Here is a 21,283-nt window from a genome sequence, read left to right on the forward strand (position 1 = left end):
ATAATAAGTGGGGTCACCAGGGCTCCAAAAGTGGGAGTCAACGATTTCGTTGAAATCCCTGCCCGGTGTATAAAATTTTTGGAACAAATGGAATTTTTTTCTTTAAATTATTAATGTAATGACTATCGTTAGGTAGTTACATATAAGAATAAATTTATTTCAGAATATTACACTTTAGTAATATATTCATTATATCTTTCATTTTTGCTAATTTAAAGTACCTTGTATATTTCATAACTGTTCTCCAAGGAATAGAAGCACAATTAGTAATACAATGTTTGCACCAATTTACTTTAATATATAATGCAATTTTACACAAAACGTATTTTGAATTAAAGAAAAAGATGTTTTCCCTTTATACCTTCAGAAAATTAATATACTTTTTAATCATCGAGTTTATCAATAATATATGTACCAATACAGAATAGAATTTTAATAGGAATCTTGTATTGATATAAGATAAACGTGATCTTAATATTTGCGTGCACATTACAAACTCGTGTTGTACAATATACATACACGAGCCAAGAACGTTCCTATTACAATGATTACCATATAGATGATTAGATTTGGAACTAAATATCTGAAATCCATTGACATTATGCATGCAGAACTAACTATTGACAATATAGCAATATAAATGCTTGCAGCTCTAACTTCTTTGAAAAAAACTTTCAAAATTGATATCCTCGCCTCAGTCAACTCAATCTTAGCCCGTTCTGAAACCTTACGAAGATGCAAATGAGCGAGAGCAAGCAGCAGAAAATCTAGAGCTAGTCCATATTTGGCCGTAGGATAAAATTCCAGTCCCACGAGTTTCATACATGCGAAGAAGTTCAGTTGGCATCTTCCGAACCTCCATTCTTCGAAACGTTGTTCCTCCCAGTTGCTTATATCCACCATCTGCTCTGCGTTAAGTTCTGGAAAAAGAACAATATATATTCTAGTTATTAGAGAATTTCGATTACATTCTGGTTAATAATTTGAACTAATTAATGCCAGTAAGTTTATCATAACTTTTACTATGGGTCGCATTTTAAAGCCCAGTTTTGAAAGTACAGTGGTTTAATAATAAAGCGGTACTTGTTGTGTAAAAACCTTTCTTATTATCTGAAGCATGTTAATTCTAGCGGACATCATGTCTTTGATGTTTTTGAAAACTTTTTTCTATTCTCAGTTTTATTTAAATTAACTTGTATTTCCTCTTTCACCAAGATATATCGTCAATATCCTTGAACCTATAAATCTTAACTTATTGCCTTACAGTGGACCTTTATTTTCATCTCTTTCAAATTATCACTTCATTTGATTGGATGCGAATTCGACCCTTTCCCTAAGCGCGAATCCAGTCAAAGGTAATTTTCTCAAGTCGAGTTCCGAGTCGACTCACTGTTTTGAGTTCGAGTTTCGAGTCGAATCGAGTTTGATAAATGGCTCGTTCGTATAGCTCGTTTTAACTCGTTTTGAAATCATGACCTAATTAGACAGGAAAGCGAAAGCCATGTGAACTGTAAGCAGAAATCTGGACTACTTTTATTGTTGCTCACGACAAGGGACACTACTCGCGTCTCGTCTCGTCTCGGTAACGAAACAACAATAGAATTTTATAACGAGACAGTCTCAAATGTTGTGAGCACCTATATAAGTATAAGGCTAAGACCTATATGGTCGATCTTTTAAATTCAAGCAGAGCCCAACCCGGACAATGATAACAACCGGCTCGGCTCGGTTCAACTGAGAGAACAGCTCGATCCGGCCCGGTTGGCATGATACATCGACTCGGCTCAATTGAGCAGATAGCTTTAGCCGGTTAGGTTAGGATAAGACGTCGACTCTGGTCTATTGAGCGATAGCTCGAGTCAACTCGGTTGGGATGAGCCCTAACTTGGCTCGAGTGAGCCGATGGCTCGAACCATCAGACAAGGACTCCAAAGATCGAACCAAGGACCCCTTGCACCAGAGTTGAACGCTCTACCGCTAAAGAACCGCGGCCCAACTAGCTGATTTGTCGAAAGAACATCTCTATAATTTTTTTTTTTCTGTTAGGTTTAATAATACGTAGCGTTTGCCACGAACATTAAAATATTGAATATTTCAAATGATCCTGTTCAGAGCCGTAGCTAGAGATTTTGGCGCCCGGGGCGAAGTAGAATTCGGCGCCAACTACACTCACCGTACTAAATTTTTCTTCCCTTTTCATATACAGCAGCTTTTGCTGTTATGCTAAGTTGATTCCTTTATCAGGCTGCTTGGACAGACCATTGCAACAGCCAAAAGCGATCATTATGTATTCTTTTACAAATAAGAGCTGTTTTCAAGAGGCATATTTGGAACTTTTTGTTAAACTTGACAAAACGACCTTTGGTTGGTATACACATCCACTTGATATCATAGAAGTAGCGTAAAACTTCGACTAAGTTGAACACTTTATGTGTCATAGACTTTGTAACATTTCAGTATATATTTTAACAATTTTCTTTTATTTCTTCTAGTGTTCATTAACTTAGGCACTTTAGGTCAATACTACATAATAACAAGCTTGTAGGGGCGTTTCTTTGATGTATATTTTGATACGCTATGATTTTATGTTCAATCAATAAATATGAATTCGATGGGATAACAATTTATTTGGGTATTATTACCTCTCTTGTCGGGATGTTTCTTTGATGTACCCTTTGATATGGCATGATTTAAACGTTTCCAATAAATGGGAATTTCAGAGTGACTCCTTAATAATTCCAGGGGGGAAACATTCTCTGTTATACCGGTCCTGATGGAGTTTAAAATCAAAACATAAATGAAAAAGGATCATATTTTTATAGTGTAAATTTTACAATTTGTTATTGGCAATAGGTAAAGTGCCAAGCTCATGGAGAGCAAATAAAACTACGTTAATCCCCAAGTCTAGAAAGGAGTGACCTAAGTGTCTATTTGGAGACGTAATACGATATTCTCAATTATAGGTACAATATTCTCCAGTCTTCTGGAAGAAAGTAAGTTCAGCTATAGATTTGCATGAGGACCAAAAAGGGTTTATTTAGCGTATCAGTACCAGTGGCGGCCGGTGCATTGTGGTTTCGGGTGTTGCAGTATGAACGATAAGAGACAGAAGATATAAAGTTGATTCATTGACTAATCAGCATAACTTTAGATGAAAATGCTATGTGATATGTTAAATTAAATAAAATTCTGTTTTTAAACAATAAAAAATGCAGAACATTTTATCCGATTAATCACCTTAATTAATTAATAAGTGCATTATCCTCTCTTTGATTGGAGCAAATCTGTCTAATACGTGCTGGTTGAACTCTGGTATTCTTATTGTCAGGTCTTTTTCAATGGAAAGCATAACCAATGGTGATAACCTTTCTTGGGACATTCAATTCCTTGAAAGTGTCAATTCTTTTTCATGCGGAAAAAAACTTTTCATCTTTTGCTGACGCCATAGGTACAGTTAATATTAATTTCAGAAGTTTTGTAGATTCACTAAATATTTTTTCTAGATTATTGCGAACGATTCATTCTAGCAAACTCAGTCCCTAACAGTGATCCGAATTCCTCTTCAGTGTTGACTAAAGAGAGTTCGTAGCAGAGATTAGTGTTATAAAAATGTACATTGAACACACTTTATTCAAACTTTATCCAGGAAAATTTAAAATAAATTGAGGAAATGTATCTGGTGCAAACAACATTTCTGTCATAAGATATCCTGTAAATTTAAACTGGATTGTTTTTTCGAACACTCTCCTGAATTGCCTTTTGTTTGTTTTGTCTAAGCCTTAATTGCAATTTTTTCCTCAGTTGAAAGCTGGTCAATGTTTTTGTAAGTTATTTACAGAAGTCATGATATACAATTCATTTAGAATTTGTAGGTTATTTACAGGATTAAAGCACACACAAAAAATTAAACCTAATAATTAAAAAGAACAGCTGATACAAAAGAGGTATATGAATTCCGAATGTCACACATTCATACATCAACACACACACATGTGCGTAAAAGAGAAAACTACATTCCAAATCATCCGTCTTGGTTGTTACGCAATGCACAATGAACACAATATACTTCCACATGAGACGAAACAACGCTTACCAATGTGATATGTTCTGGAAAGGAAACCTCGAAATCCGCCAGATGAAGGATTAGCATGTAACAGAAGCCAAAAATCAAGGAACATCAAAACAAAGAGCACTGCCAGTTCTACACCCAGAAATGTTAACTGGGAGGGGTCCAAAGTATTTGAGGGAGGTCCAATACGTCTACATAATATGGAACCTGTCTTATTCTGCACCCGAAAAGACGATAAGTAATTCTTACTTTTTGTTACCTATTTTTAGAAAAAATATAGAACGATTATGTCTATAAGAAAAGAAAGAGTACATGACGAGGCGAAAAATAAAATATTTAGCCTACATCAATCGTTTATCTGTTAAACAAGTATAGTTTGTTAAGAAAGTCTACAAATATTAGTCAAGTTTCGAAATTTTTGGGAGGTCTGGACCCGGTGGACCCCCCTCGTGGATACGCCCCTGAGCATTGCTAACTAGTCCCAAATTCAATGTGGCGTTCCCCATCATACAGTTTTATGTGGAAATTATTAAGAGTATAAAATATACTTATTTTATAAAAGAAATATGTTTATACTAAAATACTATCCACAGGGGGGGGGGGCGATTCTACATACTGACTTATTAATATTTGATTCACAAATTACTGTATAAGAAGCCTTCATTATCAATATAAGCTAAGAATTAACTTGTAAATGCGGGTCTACTTTCATTTGTTTTCTGCTCTACTAGATATTTTATTTCTTATTTTGTAATTTTGAAATCACTTTTTTTTTAAAATTGTTATTATATTGATTTGCTTCAGTATGGTCCCGTAATTTAAAAATATGAATGCAAAAAGCAAATTCCATTTGTTAATTGCTAGCGAAAGAAAATTCAGAAATCTTATTTAGCGCGAAAAACCTTCTCGTTCACTGGAAACCGTGCTGTGTTGCAGAAGCACTGCAACGACCAGTCCCTTTAACTTCTGAGATAGGGATTTGCTCCAATTGCCGCGCTGAAGGAATCTGGTCATTGTATGCTTGCTGCAACACAATATAAATTAGAGACTCTGTGACTTATTATTTTTCGCTTTTTAAAACGGATTAACGGAACGGACTGTTACAGAAGTAAAAAAATATGTTATTTAAAGTGTATATATGCGAGTATTAAAAAGTATTTTTTCTGTTCTTTACTACTATTGATAATAATATTTTTTCTTGAAATACTTTGGTCGTTGCGCAACGCTGCAACGCTAACATTAGCCGCGACTGATCAGTACTAACAAGGGAGGATCGTGAAGTTGCTCCGATGAGATCAGAACGAGAACATTGTGTTTGGATTTGATAGACGAATCACAAAGTTATACGTGACACCGGGCAGGATATCGTGAGTTACGACATATTTTGTAATGCAAAAGCTAGAAAAATTACCTGGCAGAATAGTTTAAATCGAGTCATTTTTTGTGAAACGGTTGAAAAAAATGGAAAACTCGGCGAACACGTACCCTGTCACTGTAGAAAAAAATCATATAAACTGCATATAAATTATTGAATATATAATTTTGCTTTTCTTGTTTTCGATCTGGATAACTCAGGTACGACAATACCAATTTCAATAAACTGCGTACATATGTTTCGATTTTACTGTCTTTTGTGGGATTGTGTTTTTCATCCGAATAATTCAGTGTACCAGACTAGTTTTCAGGAAGAAAAAGGTACATATATTAAATATAATATAATATTTTTCTAGTACTGTGTATGTTTATGATTACTCAATATGTATCATTTAAAAGTAGCTGTCGTGGTATTGCTTATTAAAATTTTACAGTCAAATAATACTAGAAACCCTATTCTAAAGGTACACCAATCACTCTTATTTTCTGTAAGTTGGCTACCTTTCTAAGTTGGCCACTTTTCAATGGTACGGATGGTGACCAACATAGGTTTCTGTATATATATACGAGGGTAGGTTGATAAGTTCCCAGCCTACTTAGGTTCAAACAAAGCTAGATATAAAAGTTATATACGTTTATGAGGCTTATAATTTGTGAAGCTACTGTGCAAAATTTGGTTTGACTAAACCAATTTTAAATTTGTTTTTATTTTCAGGTCCAAAGTGAGGATGTCAGCCCATGTCCCAGAAGTTAGTAAACTTGAACACCGTGCATTCATCAAGTACCTCTTCCTAAAGATACTCTCGCCGAAGGAGATCCACAACGACCCTGACACGACATTGGGAGACGAGGCACCATCGTATGCAACTGTGAAGAAATGGGCAGCGAGCATCAAACGTGGGCAGTTTGGTCTGAACGATGATCCAAGGTGTGGCACACCAATTTCAGTAACCTCTCCCGAGATGATTGACGCCATTCACCGATTGATTCTCGACAATCGCCGAATCCCGCTCAAAGAGATAAAGGATACATTGGACATTAGTCATGAACGGGTGTGGAAAGTTATCCATGAAGACTTGGGTATGAGGAAGCTGTCAAAAGGGGTAATCTTCCTCCAGGACTATGCGCCCTCACACAAGGCACGTCTGACATTGAAGAAATTAGAGGACAAACGGTTTCAAATACAGGAACATCCTCCTTATTCGCCTGATTTGGCTCCATCAGACTTTTATCGCTTTCCTAAATTGAAAATGTTTTTAAAGGGAAGGCATTTCAATGGCGCCGATGACATCATTTCTCAAACAGAAGCCTGGTTTGCAAAGCATTCATCCGACTTCTATTTGTCTGGCCTGCAAGCACTGCAACAGCGATGTGAAAAGTGCATTGCATTACAAGGGGAATATGTTGAATAAAAACACCAAACTCGGCTTCCTATCTACTTGTTTGCTTGGTGAGGCTGAGAACTTATTAACCCACTGTCGTATATAAATAATCATAAAATAAAATTAAACAAAGCATCAACAATCAGTGTAAATGCACAATTACGATATGAATAGATAGTAAAGCTTGAGATCGAGCTATGATAATGTTACATGAAGTTAGAAAATGTTTTACAAGAAGCTTAAAATGAAGGGACAGAAATCCTACTGGAGTTTGCGTAAGTAAATCATAAAATAAACAAAACACCAAGAATCACTAGCCACACGTAAATGCAATGGAGTGAAATACAGCATCAACGTACTATGTCTGTTTCTTGCGGTTCAAGTCTTCTTTTGAGTTTCACAAAAAACGAAAAAACTAGTATAGTTTGAACCCGGAAAAAAATACTAACTTAATGAAACTTGCAGGACAGTTTCTTTCCATCAAGTATAGGCATATCCTGAAAGTGCTCAGATATGGATGACAATATGTATGACATATCTAATTTTGCCGCAGCCGTCTATAGAGCAATCATATTTTCTTTGATTTCTTACCTTAGGCTCAATTATACGGTCTTGGAGCTCACAATAAAATATCTTGTAAATAAAATCTCCTTCCGTTTGATATATAATACACCTCTGCAAATAACTAAATATGAAGTTACAAATGGTAGAGTAGGCTTGAGTCGCTTAATCTTGTATGTTTGTTTCAAGTCTTTCACTAAGAAGGCAGATTTCATCAACCAGCCAAAATATTTAAATACATGAAAATACAGAAGGAAACATGGATGATGTGATACTGATGTTACATGAATTTTCAGGAAGTGGCACGACTTTGTCTCTGTTCCAGAAAGGGAAGAAAACTTATTAAAAACAGCTAGAGATAGACAGTTAATTGAGTATATTGAATGAATCTACTAGGAATCCTGAAGAACCAGTATACATTCAGTATATACCAGTATATATCCAATTACACTTGTATGAATCGCATGATTGTGACGAACTGGCTTTCCGTCGGTATTTCACATACAGAAGACTTATTTCACACCAGTCACGTATTCCACAGTCTTATCCATGAGGGCAAGTGCGAGCAGACGACACGTATGGAAGGTGCATCATCATGAGCAAACTTGGCTGGAGCAAGATATTCCAGCAACTGATTAGGAATCGAAGAAAAAAATGAATTACTTGTTTGAACATACCAGCACCAAACACTTTTCTGAAGCTGGTGTATTGCAAATGTAAAACTCTCATGTACTTCGTCCAACTATTCATGTTCGATGCGCATGAAAATTAATTGTAAGGAAATCATATTTCTGGGATCAAAAGTACAACATAATGAAAGTGACGTGTTGACATGTTTTTTCTTTATTTTTTAATGTATATATAAAAAACAAAGAAATCAGAAAAATACGCTTGAAAGAAATACAAGTACAAAATTAACTGATACAAACCTATTCTATTATGTGTAATTTTATATCTACCTGACCAACAGAGATGAATTATATATCGAACAAAGAAAATTTTATTTACAAAATATTTTTCTTATGAGTTTCAAGACAGTATAATTGAACCTAAGGTAAGAAATCAAGGAAAATATGATTCTTCTATAGACGGTGGCGGCCAAATTAGATATGGTAGTCATATCGGGTGAAACGCAAGAGGGATCAAGGACTTTTAGGATATAACTATAGTTGATGAAAGGAAATTATCCTGCAAGTTTCATTAAGTTACTAATTTCTGCTGAGTTTCTCGAAATTTTCCACTACATACTGAACTATTTAATGAGAGCGAGAATATAGTTTTAAGAGGGAATGATAACTGTTAATTAGGTGCAGGACTACGAACGTATGCGAGTTAAACAGTTTTTTCTTTTTAAATTCAACTTTGGCCTAATAAGAAAATTAACTTTGTGTCGTTGCTTTGATTGACGTTTGCATAGCTACAAGGTATTAGGCGAATCTTGATTAGGCGAAAGTTGAAGCACCGATGCCATATACCTAATACGACTTTGGCCTTACGTCTCTTTTCAGCTTCGAGGCTCTATGAGAAGTAGAACTACAGCATAACATGCTTTGTAAAAAATAAATCAATGTTCAAAGATGTTCTGGAGATTCTTTTTAGAGAACTAGCTGAACCTACGCTCTCTACACGGCGCATCATTCACATATGAGTATGAATCACCTTGTTATTCCTCACATCTGTACATGTCTCTTTACAGACACAAGGGAAAGACGTCTTGATAAAAATTGGCAAGAGATACCATAAAGGGAATATTTTTTTCGACTACTTTTTCAATATCTCTCACCGTTTGCAAGATTTGAGCCTACTTCCGGTTGGAGTTTTTAATTCGCGTATGATCAAAGTTTTCTTTCTTCTTGCATGCAGTATTACTAAGCAAATATATTACACACACAATTAATTATAATGTCAGTGATATATGGTGGGCAAAACACTCCAAATAATATTCATTGGACAAAACACTTCAAACAATAAAGATTCAACTTACTTTAGAGTGGAGAAATGGCTATCCTTCGTTTTTTATTATCATTTGCACATGAAACAAACGCCCGAGAGTTATGCAACCACAATATACAATTATGAGGTGTTGGAATGTATACGGTAATGTGTAGAATGTGATGCTTCAGTTTTTGTTTTTATTTTTAACACTCTCAGTGTACCCGTAAAAATGTAATAAAGAAATAATGGCCATGTTTTTTTTTTTTAAATATGCAATTAGAACTGGAGAATCTATACAAAATTTGCAATCGATCAGTGAAAACGTCATCTTTGTAGGGCCTGTAGTTTCCGAGACCTCATTGTCGAAAGGATTGGCCACCAACATATAAATGCCCAAAAACGTATAGTTTAAAAGAACTCCAAAGATGGCAGCACAATTCATTTGCGTTGATTTTGAAAAAGGCTTATTAAAATACAAAGGCTTTGAACAATAATTTAAAAAAGTAAACTTTATATGAAAAAAGGTCTGCTTAAATAATTTAATTAAAGTACACATAGTTTAAAATATTTGTTTCTGTTAAACTCAAAAACACAAATAACCGTAAATTAAAGGTTTGAAATCAAAGTTTATAGGTTGGAGTTCATTCGCTCCTTTTTTTCAGCTTTTATTCTGTTAGCGAGGATCAGGTGTAGCATACGCACTTGTGAGCATCACAGACGTGAGCTATTTAGGGGATTGACGAAAGTTAACACTTTCGGAGGGTCGTTTGTATTTTTATAATATCATCATCTTCGCTCGTGGGGCTACCGGCTCCTAGCTCTCCTGCAGTAGACCGTGAGAATATATCTCGCTCCGGTCGTAGTAGGCATCTTTCATGGGGTAGTCAACCCAATTTACGAACAACTAGACCTAGAGATCGTAATGATTCTGGTGATTCTTTTCAATCAAGTAAATTACCTCGTGAATGGTTTCATGTTCTGCCTACTAACCTGGACTCTGCAACGGACACTGGTTCTGGCACTTCATCTTTTCATACAGCCAAAGAACCAATATATTCTTTTCTGCTCACCGATTTCGATACCAAGTATACTCACCCTAAAATGTTGTTCTTACAAATAATCAAGTATCTGCCTCGAGCTAGTACGGAAAACATTGTTAAAACTAGAAATGGTTTCATAATTCGCTCTAAACCCCGAATTTCGGTATAACACTCCGAAATAAAGCGTCCTAAAAATCTTTGTAAAAGCAGCTAAATTAACGCAACAAGCAGATCGGAAGACAAAACAACCACCTCCTCCTCGAAAACCACCCATGTTTCCTGTAGTTATCCGAGGGGGGGGCGGTGGCTCAGTGGTAGAGCGTTCACCTCCGGTGCTTGGGGTCCCTGGTTCGATCCCAGCTCGCGCCGTGTGGACCTTGTGGCGGACAAACACCGTGCTCGTGGGTTTTCTCGGGGTTCTCCCGTTTTCTCTCACTTTCTTCATTCCACCATTTCACTCATTTCTCATTATCTCCGTCTCCTTTAGCCTAAACGGCATAATCGTGGGACGTTAAACTTAAAGATTTCATTTCATTTTCTGTAGTTATCCAGGGAGTGATACCTGAAATCAGCGATGAAGAAGTTCTTGAAGAACTCAAACAAGAAGGAATTGAGGTTAACAAATGCAGTCGCATTAAAAATAGCACTGGTCCTACTTACATGGCACTCATTTTGTCGCAAAATCAGACTTCTCTTGACGATCTGTTAGCTCATGGTGCTTCTATTTATAAGAAACTTCATTGTGTCGAGCCTTGCAAGACACCAGGGTCGTTGCCACTTCGATGTGAGAAATGCCAAACTTATAACGCTCATTTTACGAACCAATGCCCTAATCCAAACGAATGTGGCTATTGCGGTCAACCTCACGACACAAAATCATACAAAAATCAACAACAACCAAACTGTTCCACCTGTAATGAAAATCACCCAACATACAGCTACTGATGTACGGGAAAACCTCGCGCAGAACCAGAAAGACCAGAACTAATAGTGCCAATACAAAGCTTTGACAAAGCAACTCCACCCTCACAGTCTCTTGCACAACCTCTCTCTGCCGAAGATCTTCGTTACATTACAATTGTGTTACAAAATGTTTTTCCTTTTCAGCTTGAGCACATACTTCGTGTTGACATTTCATCAGCCAAATCTCTCTTTAACCTTAACTTTGCTGCAACGCATTCAGGACCTTTCGTTCACTTCCACATCGCATCTCTAGAAACAACAGCATAAAACCAATATGGCAGTACATATTATGGCTCTGACTTTACTTTTTCTTAACATAAGATCTTTCCATTAACATAAAGTACTTCTAGAGCCTCTTTTGTTAGAAGAACAAATCGATATCGTAGCCCTTAACGAAACAGCTTTAAAACCAGCCTCTTCAGCATGACTTTCTGGTTACCAACTTCAACGATGTGATTACCACAATATACACGCACGTGCTCAAGGAGAAGTGTTACTTGTTTTTTTCTCACAAACGTCCTTATCGACAGTACAATCCTACCGTATTTGCACACCTTCCTGAACACCTCTTATTCTCTATATATTATCCTTCTCTTACAGTTAATATAGCTACCATATATATACGCCCTGGTCATCCAATACCATTTACTTTCTTCGATTATATAGCCCATAACTTTAAACATATAATCATCATGGCTGACATAAATATTCATAGCAGAAGCTTTAGAGAAAAACAACGTCTTACGGACTATGTTTCAAATACATTGCAACTTTACATTCATAATCTTCCTGGACCCACTCGACCAGCTAGCCAAACAACCCCAGATGTAGTTATCACATCTCTCACGCTTATGAACGACTGTAAGGTGAAGGTTCTTGACACGATCGGGAGCGATCACTGTCCCATCAAACTCACCATGAAAAAGATTCGTCCAACTCTACAAATATTAGAACCTCATATTATCCACCGATATGATAAAGCTGATTGGCACATCGTCAATATAGTGTCTCCACTTCTCAACCACCAACTTCAGAAACTGAAATGTATAATGTTGGCAACCATATCGCAGACGCCGTACGTAGCGGTGCTCAACAAGCTATACCTGTGGAGAAAATGTATCTGCCTAAGCCGAAATTGCCTCCACACTACTTCTCTCTAATACAGAAATCACGACAACAGTTTCGAGAATATAAACAAACGGGCAACGAAGAATATCTTCATCAACACAGAAAATGGAAACGCACTGTTACAATTATCTCACAGCATACAAACGTCGCATCTGGATCAGTGCCTGTAATAAACTCAACACTAAAGCCTTACCAAGCTGTTATTGGAAAACCTTCCATAGACTAACGGGCAAAAGCACTAAAATATCGTACCCTCTTTTGGACAATGCTGTTCCTCTATTTACAGACCAAGATAACTCTAATCCTTTTGCGAAACAACTACAGTCCGTCTTTACGCCTGCAATATCATATAATCCTCGTCAACGCACAGACTTGTCTTCTACTCCAGCTTTACAATAATCATTCTCAGAAGTTATAGATATCGATCATCCTCTTACAGTAACTATCACTACCCATGAACTTCAACGTGCACTTCATAAGAAACGAAATACTACACCCGGCATCGATCATATTTCGTACCTGCTAATTAAAGAAGCTCCTCTCTCTTTACTTACACTACTTGTTGCACTTCACAACTTTATCCTCCGTACAGGCTTTTACCCTGTGGATTGGAAAGTATCCAAAATCTGCATGTTTCTTAAGCCTTATAAGCCTGCACACGCCGTGACGTCTTACCGCCCAATACAACTGACATCAGTCTTCAGTAAGCTGTTTGAGAAAATTCTTGTCCAGCGACTCCATTTACATATCCAAGAGCATAACTTACTACCCATACACGAAGCAGGTTTTCGACCAGCCTTTTCCATTAACGATCAGTTACTTCGCTTCTCTACAATAATCACTAATCAATATAACAAGGCTTATCCATCTTGCCTCATCTTAAGAGATCTTGAAATGGTTTTCGATATAGTATGGCATTATGGCCCTATTCAAAAGTTACAGAAGCTTAACCTCCGATCTGCTACTTACGCTTTATATATTCCTTTTTAACTAATCGTATAGGTTATGTTTACATAGGATCTGCTATTTCACACCCTATATTTCCGTATTGTGGCGTTCCACAGGGTTCTGCCCTCAGCCCGAACTTATATATACTGTATGCCTCTGATATACCTAAACCAATGCAAAACGTGTTTTTATTTCAATATGCCGATGACACGGCCTTTCTATCTCTCAGCAAGACTATGCATCAGATCAGCACGATATTACAATCCACTCTCAACGAATTTCTGCAGTGGTGCAAAACTTGGAAGCTTACTATCAATAGCGAGAAAACACAAGCCTTGGTCTTCTTACCCCCGAAACGTTGCTCCGAGGTTCATCGCAATCCGCGAAACCTCAAGATCACACTTAATGATCATCCTCTTCAACCTACCTCAACGGCTACATATCTTGGGGTTGTATTCGACTGCAAACTAAATTGGAAGGCTCATCTTGAGAAAATATCCCAAAAAGCTACTATCCGGCTCAATCTCCTACGTCGCCTAACTGGAACTACATGGGGCCTAAACATTGCTACTAAATACATATGAAATGTTCCTTCGGTCCATCTTAACTTTTGGACACATAACTTGGTGCAACGCTCCCACGAAATTCTATGACCGGTTGTGAATACTCGAACGTCATGCCATTCGACTTGCGCATCGCATAAGGCTGTCATATCCCAACTTTCCCACTTATGAGCATATCGATTTTCCTCAACTGCCTCAACATCTCACAGATATCCGTTTGAAATACTCTCTCGTCTGACAGTCTCATACCCTTTTTTCTTGATACTTTACAGGCTGATGCTGAAACTGACGCCCCGTATAGGTACTTTCACACACCATTAAATGTCCTTTTTACGTTGTATCTCAATACTGAACATCCTACCGCCGACGAGCACAATATCTTCCAAATTTATCATACACCAGACCATCTTCCTCATTTGTTTCCATCTTTGCACCATGTATAATTTCATCACTAACACTGGGTATTCCTATGTCACCATCAGTCTCGAGCCGCCCCGAGAGAGAAGATCTAATCTGCATTTGTCTTCTTAACACTGTGTCTGTGATTGTGGCGTGCATGCACTGCACTTCATGTTTCATCTGCATTATATTTATTCCTAAAAATACAATTCTATATTTATACAGTCTTTTCTCTAAATAGTCATACTAAATAATGTTTCTACTTGCACCACTTATATATGTATGTTTATTGTATATATATATATATATATATATATATATATATATATATATATATATATATATATATATATATATATTCTTTTTTCTGCACTCATATTTAATGTTTTTCTACACGATTTCATGTTTAGATGTTTTTTTCAACTTTTTCATTTGACAATTGCACATAGTCCATCAACCAATGCAATAAAACTAATGTGTAATAACACCTGAGCCAAAGAGAGGGCGTAACCCTCTATTGGCTAGGGTTAGGAATATTATCCCCATGACAACAAATGATGAATAAAGAATTCCCTTAATCCCTAACTCTTTACTATTAAAAAAACGCTATTGTTTTATCATACACGACCGATTTCCGACAATATCCCGGATGTTGTCATTACTTCTACCAATCTGTCCGCACGTTGTAATCTCACAGTTTTAGATCCGCTTGGTAGTGGTCATGTTTCCATCAAACTATCACTCGCATCTTCATATCGTTCATCACCACAGCTAGCTCCCATCACACGTACAACATTACGCTTTGATAAAGCCGATTGGATGGGATATCGTACCTATCTCAATAGCACTTTTGAAAACCAAACCTCACCAGAAACGGAGGAAGACCTCTATAATTCTCTGGATACAACAACCTCAGCATTCCAAGATGCAACCAGTCGTTTTGTACCGACTACTACATCCCATGGTTTTCATCCAACTCTACCGCCCAATTATTTACAATTTATCAGACGCTCACTGACACTCTACAGAGATTACAAACGTACCGGAAATCCAGAGTCATTGCGCTTACATAGTCAATTTCAGCGAACAGTCCACAATTATGTTAAAACCTATAAACTCCGTCACTGGACAAAAACCTGCAATACTTTGGCTGATACTGCACATCCATCCAGATACTGGCACCGTCCCCTTTACATATGCTTACCAGTCGCAAGAACTCTGTTTCTTATCCTCTAATAGGCAATGATCAACCTCTTCAGACAGATAAAGAAACAGCAGACGCCTTCGCAACCTATTTGCAGTCTATCTTTACGCCAGCCGAAGCTTCCATTCCTCGGAGACATCCCACACACAGGTTTAACATCAATTCACCAGAACTACAACCAGACACGAGTCATACTTTGCCCAATCATCCTCTCACTGCGCCTATCATTGTAACAGATATCTGCTCCGTCACAGCTCGTAAACTTTACACTGCTCCTGGTCTGGATTCGCTCACATACCGCCATGTCAAAGAAGCACCTGTCTTCTTACTACACCTTCTAGCAGTTATTTTTACTTTCATTCTCCGCACAGGTTACCTTCCCGCCCAGCGGAAGACTTCCAAAACACTTATGTTTGCTAAACCTCACAAACCTCTTAATACCGTGCCATCTTACCGGCCTATTCAATTAACTCCAACTTTCAGAAAAATTCTGGAACGCATATTGGTCAATCGACTTCACACTCACTTAATGGCGAAAAATTGACTTCCTTTGCATCAAGCTGGTTTCCGACCAGGCTATAGTATTAACGATCAGTTACTTTGCCTAACCAACATGATCACTAATCATTATAATTCTTCAAAGCATTCCTGTTTAGTTTTATTCGGTCTTGAAAAGGCATTTGATAAAAATATGGCACATGGGACTTCTTTATAAATTTCTCTCTTTTCGTCTTAATATCCCATACCTCCGCTTCATCTATAACTTTCTTACGAACCGTATGGCTTATGTCTACATCAATTCCAGTATATCTTATCCTATATTTCTTCATAGTGGCGTCCCCCAAGGCTCAACTATATCATCACTTTTATATTTGCTCTATGTCACTGACATGCCGTCATTACCTGCAAATGTTCACACTTTCCAGTATGCCGATGACACGGCTTTCTTGGCATTAGCTACGATCACCTCCCAAATAAACACTTATGAAGCCATTCATCGGTTTAGCAACTGGTGTCAGGCGTGTCGCTTAACAATTAACGCTACCAAAACCCAGGCAATAGTCTTTATTCCACCAAAATGTCGATCAAGGGTTCATCGAAACCCAGTTCGTCTTGCCCTTACAGTAAACGATGCCAACACACACCACTCGAAAACAGCGACCTACCTGGGTATCACATTTGATCACCATCTTACATGGCGTCCACACCTCAATACGGTCGTAAGCAAAGCCAAAAACAGACTGAATTTACTCAAAAGTCTTACTGGTACAACATGGGGTCTCCATTCCTCTACACTCATCAACACGTATAAGGTCCTTCTCCGTCCCGTTCTTAGGTATGGCTTTACCGCATGGGTATCAGCAAACGTAAAACATTACGAAAGGCTCTTAATGGAAAGACATGCTCTCCGCCTAGCATACCGCATTAAATTACCGAGTCCAACCCGTGAACTATACTTTCGAATTACCTTCCCGCACCTTCTCTACCACCTCGAAGCCCTCCCACTCAAATATATCAACCAACGCTATGACAGTGAACATGCTCTTTTCTTTGAAACAGTTTATAACGATGCTCCCTATATACAAAACCACCGACATGCATCCACCCCTCTCTAATTGCTTTTCACACTGTATAAATATACTGTTTCTCTAGATCATCCCGACTATGACCTCATACCCATGCTCAGCACGTCAACCATCCCGGAGCATATATCACCTTTATACCATGCTCAGTTAATCCGCTTGTTACTAACAGGACCTCCTTACGTATCTCATCACGTCCAGAGACGCTCCTGGACAGAAAAAAACACAGCATTCACAGCACATCATTCTCATTTCATTTCGCAAATTACTCCTAAACAGCATATCCATTCCTAGTCTCCGAACTGTCTAAGCTGATAATAAAGAAATGCTTATGGATACTAAATAAAGTTAATAAATGTCTCTTTGCCCAGCTAAAAATTCTTTCTAATGCACGATTATATGCAAACTCTTTCCCTAGCTAGTTAACAAAAAAAAAAAAAAAAAAAAAAAAAAAAAAAAAAACCGCTCTTGTTGCTGTTGTAGCATTTTAATAGATAGATACTTCTTGTCCTGATGTATTCAGGACATAAAATGTTCTGAAGCACATCAAAACGCATATGTGCCCAACGCATATACAGATATAGCGGGTTTTTAAATGTAGCTTGGACACTGTACACAATACCGACATTCTTTAAACAACCTCTTATTACACTTATTCACAGTTTTTCGATATTTTTAGGCACCTAGCTAGGCATGCAAAAAGGTTTCGTTTTATAGGGATTTTTGTTTTCAAATAACATTTATGCAATGAAATTACACATAAAATAATAGCGAGTCCTGGGATGGAACCTGGGACCACAGGCAAGTGAAGTGCTGACTCTATACTAACTCATTGCTGCATCTGAAGGATAGTCTAGTTATAGGTAAATACACAATCCATTCCATTCATTGAAGCACTTCATTGATAATAAGTTGATAGCAATGAAAATAACTAGTACAGTATTTTAATATACTTTTAATGGCGTTATTTGATTTGATTTCAGTTTATTGTCCCTTTCAGCAGCGAGGCTACATGAGAAGTTGACCCATAGCTAAACGTGGGATTCGAATCACATGAGTTCCCGCCGTGAATCGAACCCGGTTGTCCCACGCCAAGGGCAAGTACGCTTACCGCCTGACCACAAAAAAGGTCTTTAATCTTATTAATGTTTTAATATATAGTATATATTGAATTTCACGTCTTTGGCTGCAATAAGAAGAAAGTGGGTGAGGATTGAACAGTACTGATTAAAGGGGTGGTAAGAGAGCAAAGTAACTTATGTCATCCATTTATAACTCGTATATGAATGAAGAGATCACACATTCGATAAATTAATAGGCTATTTCAGAAGCACAGATCAGTACATACAGTGGCGTATTTAGGATTTTGTTTTGGGGGCTATGAACAACACAGAGAAGCATGGGGGAGGGGCAATTGCCGATATTAGTTTGAGAATTAAATATATTTTTATTCGATTGTCTACTAATATACTAGGAAAACACGTGAAACTCGTATGTCGGAGTAGCATCTTATCCGCCAGGCAAATCTGAAATGACGCTCATGCAAACACACGTTTAATACTTGTAATCTCATTTCAACTGACTGGTGAGATTACTGATTTCATTTCAGAAAAAAAATGGAAATACTCAGTTTTATCTGTGTACGTTCTTAACTGAAAGAAAATGTTGAGACAAGTTGAAGCTGAATAGTGATGAGCAAATGCAAGACCAAGACTAAGACCTGGGTGGTCTTGGTCTTGCACATCCAGTCTTGGTCTTGGTCTTGCACTGGAATCTTTGGTCTTGGACTTGGTCTTGCACACCCAGTCTTGGTCTTGGTCTTGGTCTTGCTGCAAGTCTTGCATGTCTTGCTTTTAAGAAATCTTACGCTTTTCATACGTAAATTTTACTCTGGATAAATTCTACAATGCGCCAATAATAACGGAAATACAATGTATGTTTCTAAATGAAATATAGTTTACCTTCGTAAGTATGATGATAGTATACAACATAGATGATAACCTTTAATTCTTTTCAATGGGTCCCCACGCTTCATTACTTATAAGATAAATTACAATGTTTCTTTATCTTTTTATGTTTTTTTTTTTTTAACAAATTCAATACTCTACTGGTTCCCAAATTAGAGAGAAAATCAAAAAAGAAAATCAAGACGGCACAGCTTACTGAAATATAAATTGCTAAATTATTTTTACACTCTAAGGGCGTCAGATTTTTTTTTAATTTCAAATAAGACTAGCTAATCTTTGTATTGAACAAACTTCCGATTAAATATTAAGATTTTATTTTACTTATTCCAATATGTACTCTATGGAACAGAAACATGGACATTACGCAAAAGAGATGAAAAATATTGGAGTCATTCGATAAAAGGAGAGAATTAGCTGGGTTGAACGGAAAACGAATGAGAAAGTAAGAATTTTAGATGTAATTAAAAGGAGGAAAAGGAACTGGTTGGGACATTGGCTGAGGAGGAACTTTATTATGAGGGACATGCTAGAAAATATGGTGGAAGGAAAGACAGGGAGGGGGCAAAGGAGACTGTAGTTGAAGGAAGGTATTAAAACAGAAAATTGCTATATTGAAGCTTCTGACTTGTGAGTTACATCAAGTGATGAGCTCCTCCGTGGCTAAGCGGTTAGCGTACGCGCCTTTGGCGTGGGAAACCCGGGTTCGATTCCCGGCGGGAGCTCATGTGGTTCGGATTTCACGTTAATCAGTAGGTCCACGTCTCATATAGCCTCGCTGCTGAACGGGACGTTAAACTCAAAATCAACTCATTACATCAAGTGACCTGCCAATAATGGCAGAATAGCATCGATTATATTCAAACCTCTTAATATTTTAGTATAACTTGAGTAAAAACTTAAAACGACTCAACTGTCCATGTCTTTTGTGTAAACTCAACTTTTACAAATACTTTTGACCTATCTTAGAAAAACAAAAACACAGCATCAAACTCCAAGTTATTTAAAATAACTGTGCAAAATCACTCTCACTTGTAAATATGGATCATTTATTGTTGTATAATGTTGTATCGTTCAATCTTCGTGTACCATATACCTGAGGAGGCTAAAACTTATGTTGATAACAATTATTCAACGTATAAGCACCCGCCCATGAAATGAAACACGTTCACATACACAAGTTTTAGTCAATGTCATGAAAATGTTATTTCGATATTATTTTTTTGAGCACACATTAAAAATTTCTAACGGATGCTTGATCCTTGGAGCCAAGGCCATATTCATGTAGCCGGCACCTATGGTGTACGGAATTACGGATGTTCAATAATACATTTATCTTTAGTTTTAGAAGAAGAACAAGATTAATATTTTGAAATGTTGTAATATCTAGTTTTACGTGCCACGATTATGCACCTAGGCTAAGAGAGATGCTGCTGATGAGAAATGAATGAAATGGTTTAATGAAGAAAGTAGGAGGAAACGGGTAAACCCCGAGAAAACCTACAAACACGGTTTTATCCACCAATAAAGTTCACATGGTGCAAAGTGGGATCGAACCAGGGACCCCAGCACCAAAGGTGAACGCTCTACCACTGAGCCGGTATTTGTGCAAGACTCTTGCGCAAGAGTCTTGGTCTTGCAGCGGTGGTCTTGGTCTTTCACCCCTTGGTCTTGGTCTTGGTCTTGCAACGGGATTCCTGGTCTTGGTCTTGCATGCAAGACTCTTGCAAAAACTGCAAGACCAAGACTCTTGCGCTCATCAGTAAAGCTGAAATATACTGATTAGAAATTTAATGGCAAGAATTGCACACTGGTGAATCTTATGTGATAAGATACAAAAATTTAGGAGTGAACCTAACCTTATATTCTATTCATAGAAGAAAAAGGAAGTATCCCCTTTATCTACTTAACTTCCCGGGATACTTATCTGCATTCTTGAGTTTTTTTTAAATTCAAACAATTATCTTCCTTTATAACTAAACGATGCAAATATTCCTTCGCTGTAGTAACTAAAGTCCCATTATGTTGGTATCTGTGCAAATTAGTGTGGAACACCAGTTTTGCTTTGGTGTGGGTGGTCCCGGTGGGAGGTACAGTTGAACGAAAAAAGTGGTTCGGATACCACTATAATCAGTAGGTCCACGTCTCCCTTAGTCTCCCAGGCATTATC

General features: G+C 37.3%; 1 protein-coding gene across 1 annotated transcript in view; it reads right to left on the reverse strand.

Annotated features, from left to right (window-relative positions):
• Window positions 1-202: 202 nt before the first annotated feature.
• LOC145674553 (uncharacterized) overlaps window positions 203-21,283 on the reverse strand; it is a 56,590-nt gene continuing 35,509 nt past the window's right edge. Inside the window, exon 2 of the mRNA XM_081744726.1 lies at window positions 203-920. Coding sequence (XP_081600852.1) covers window positions 490-920 — 431 coding nt within the window. The 3' untranslated portion in view covers window positions 203-489. The remainder of the gene's footprint in view (window positions 921-21,283) is intronic.

This window comes from Thermobia domestica, chromosome 17, assembly GCF_964235325.1.
Source record: "Thermobia domestica chromosome 17, izTheDome1.hap1.1, whole genome shotgun sequence".
NCBI classification, from domain to species: domain Eukaryota; kingdom Metazoa; phylum Arthropoda; class Insecta; order Zygentoma; family Lepismatidae; genus Thermobia; species Thermobia domestica.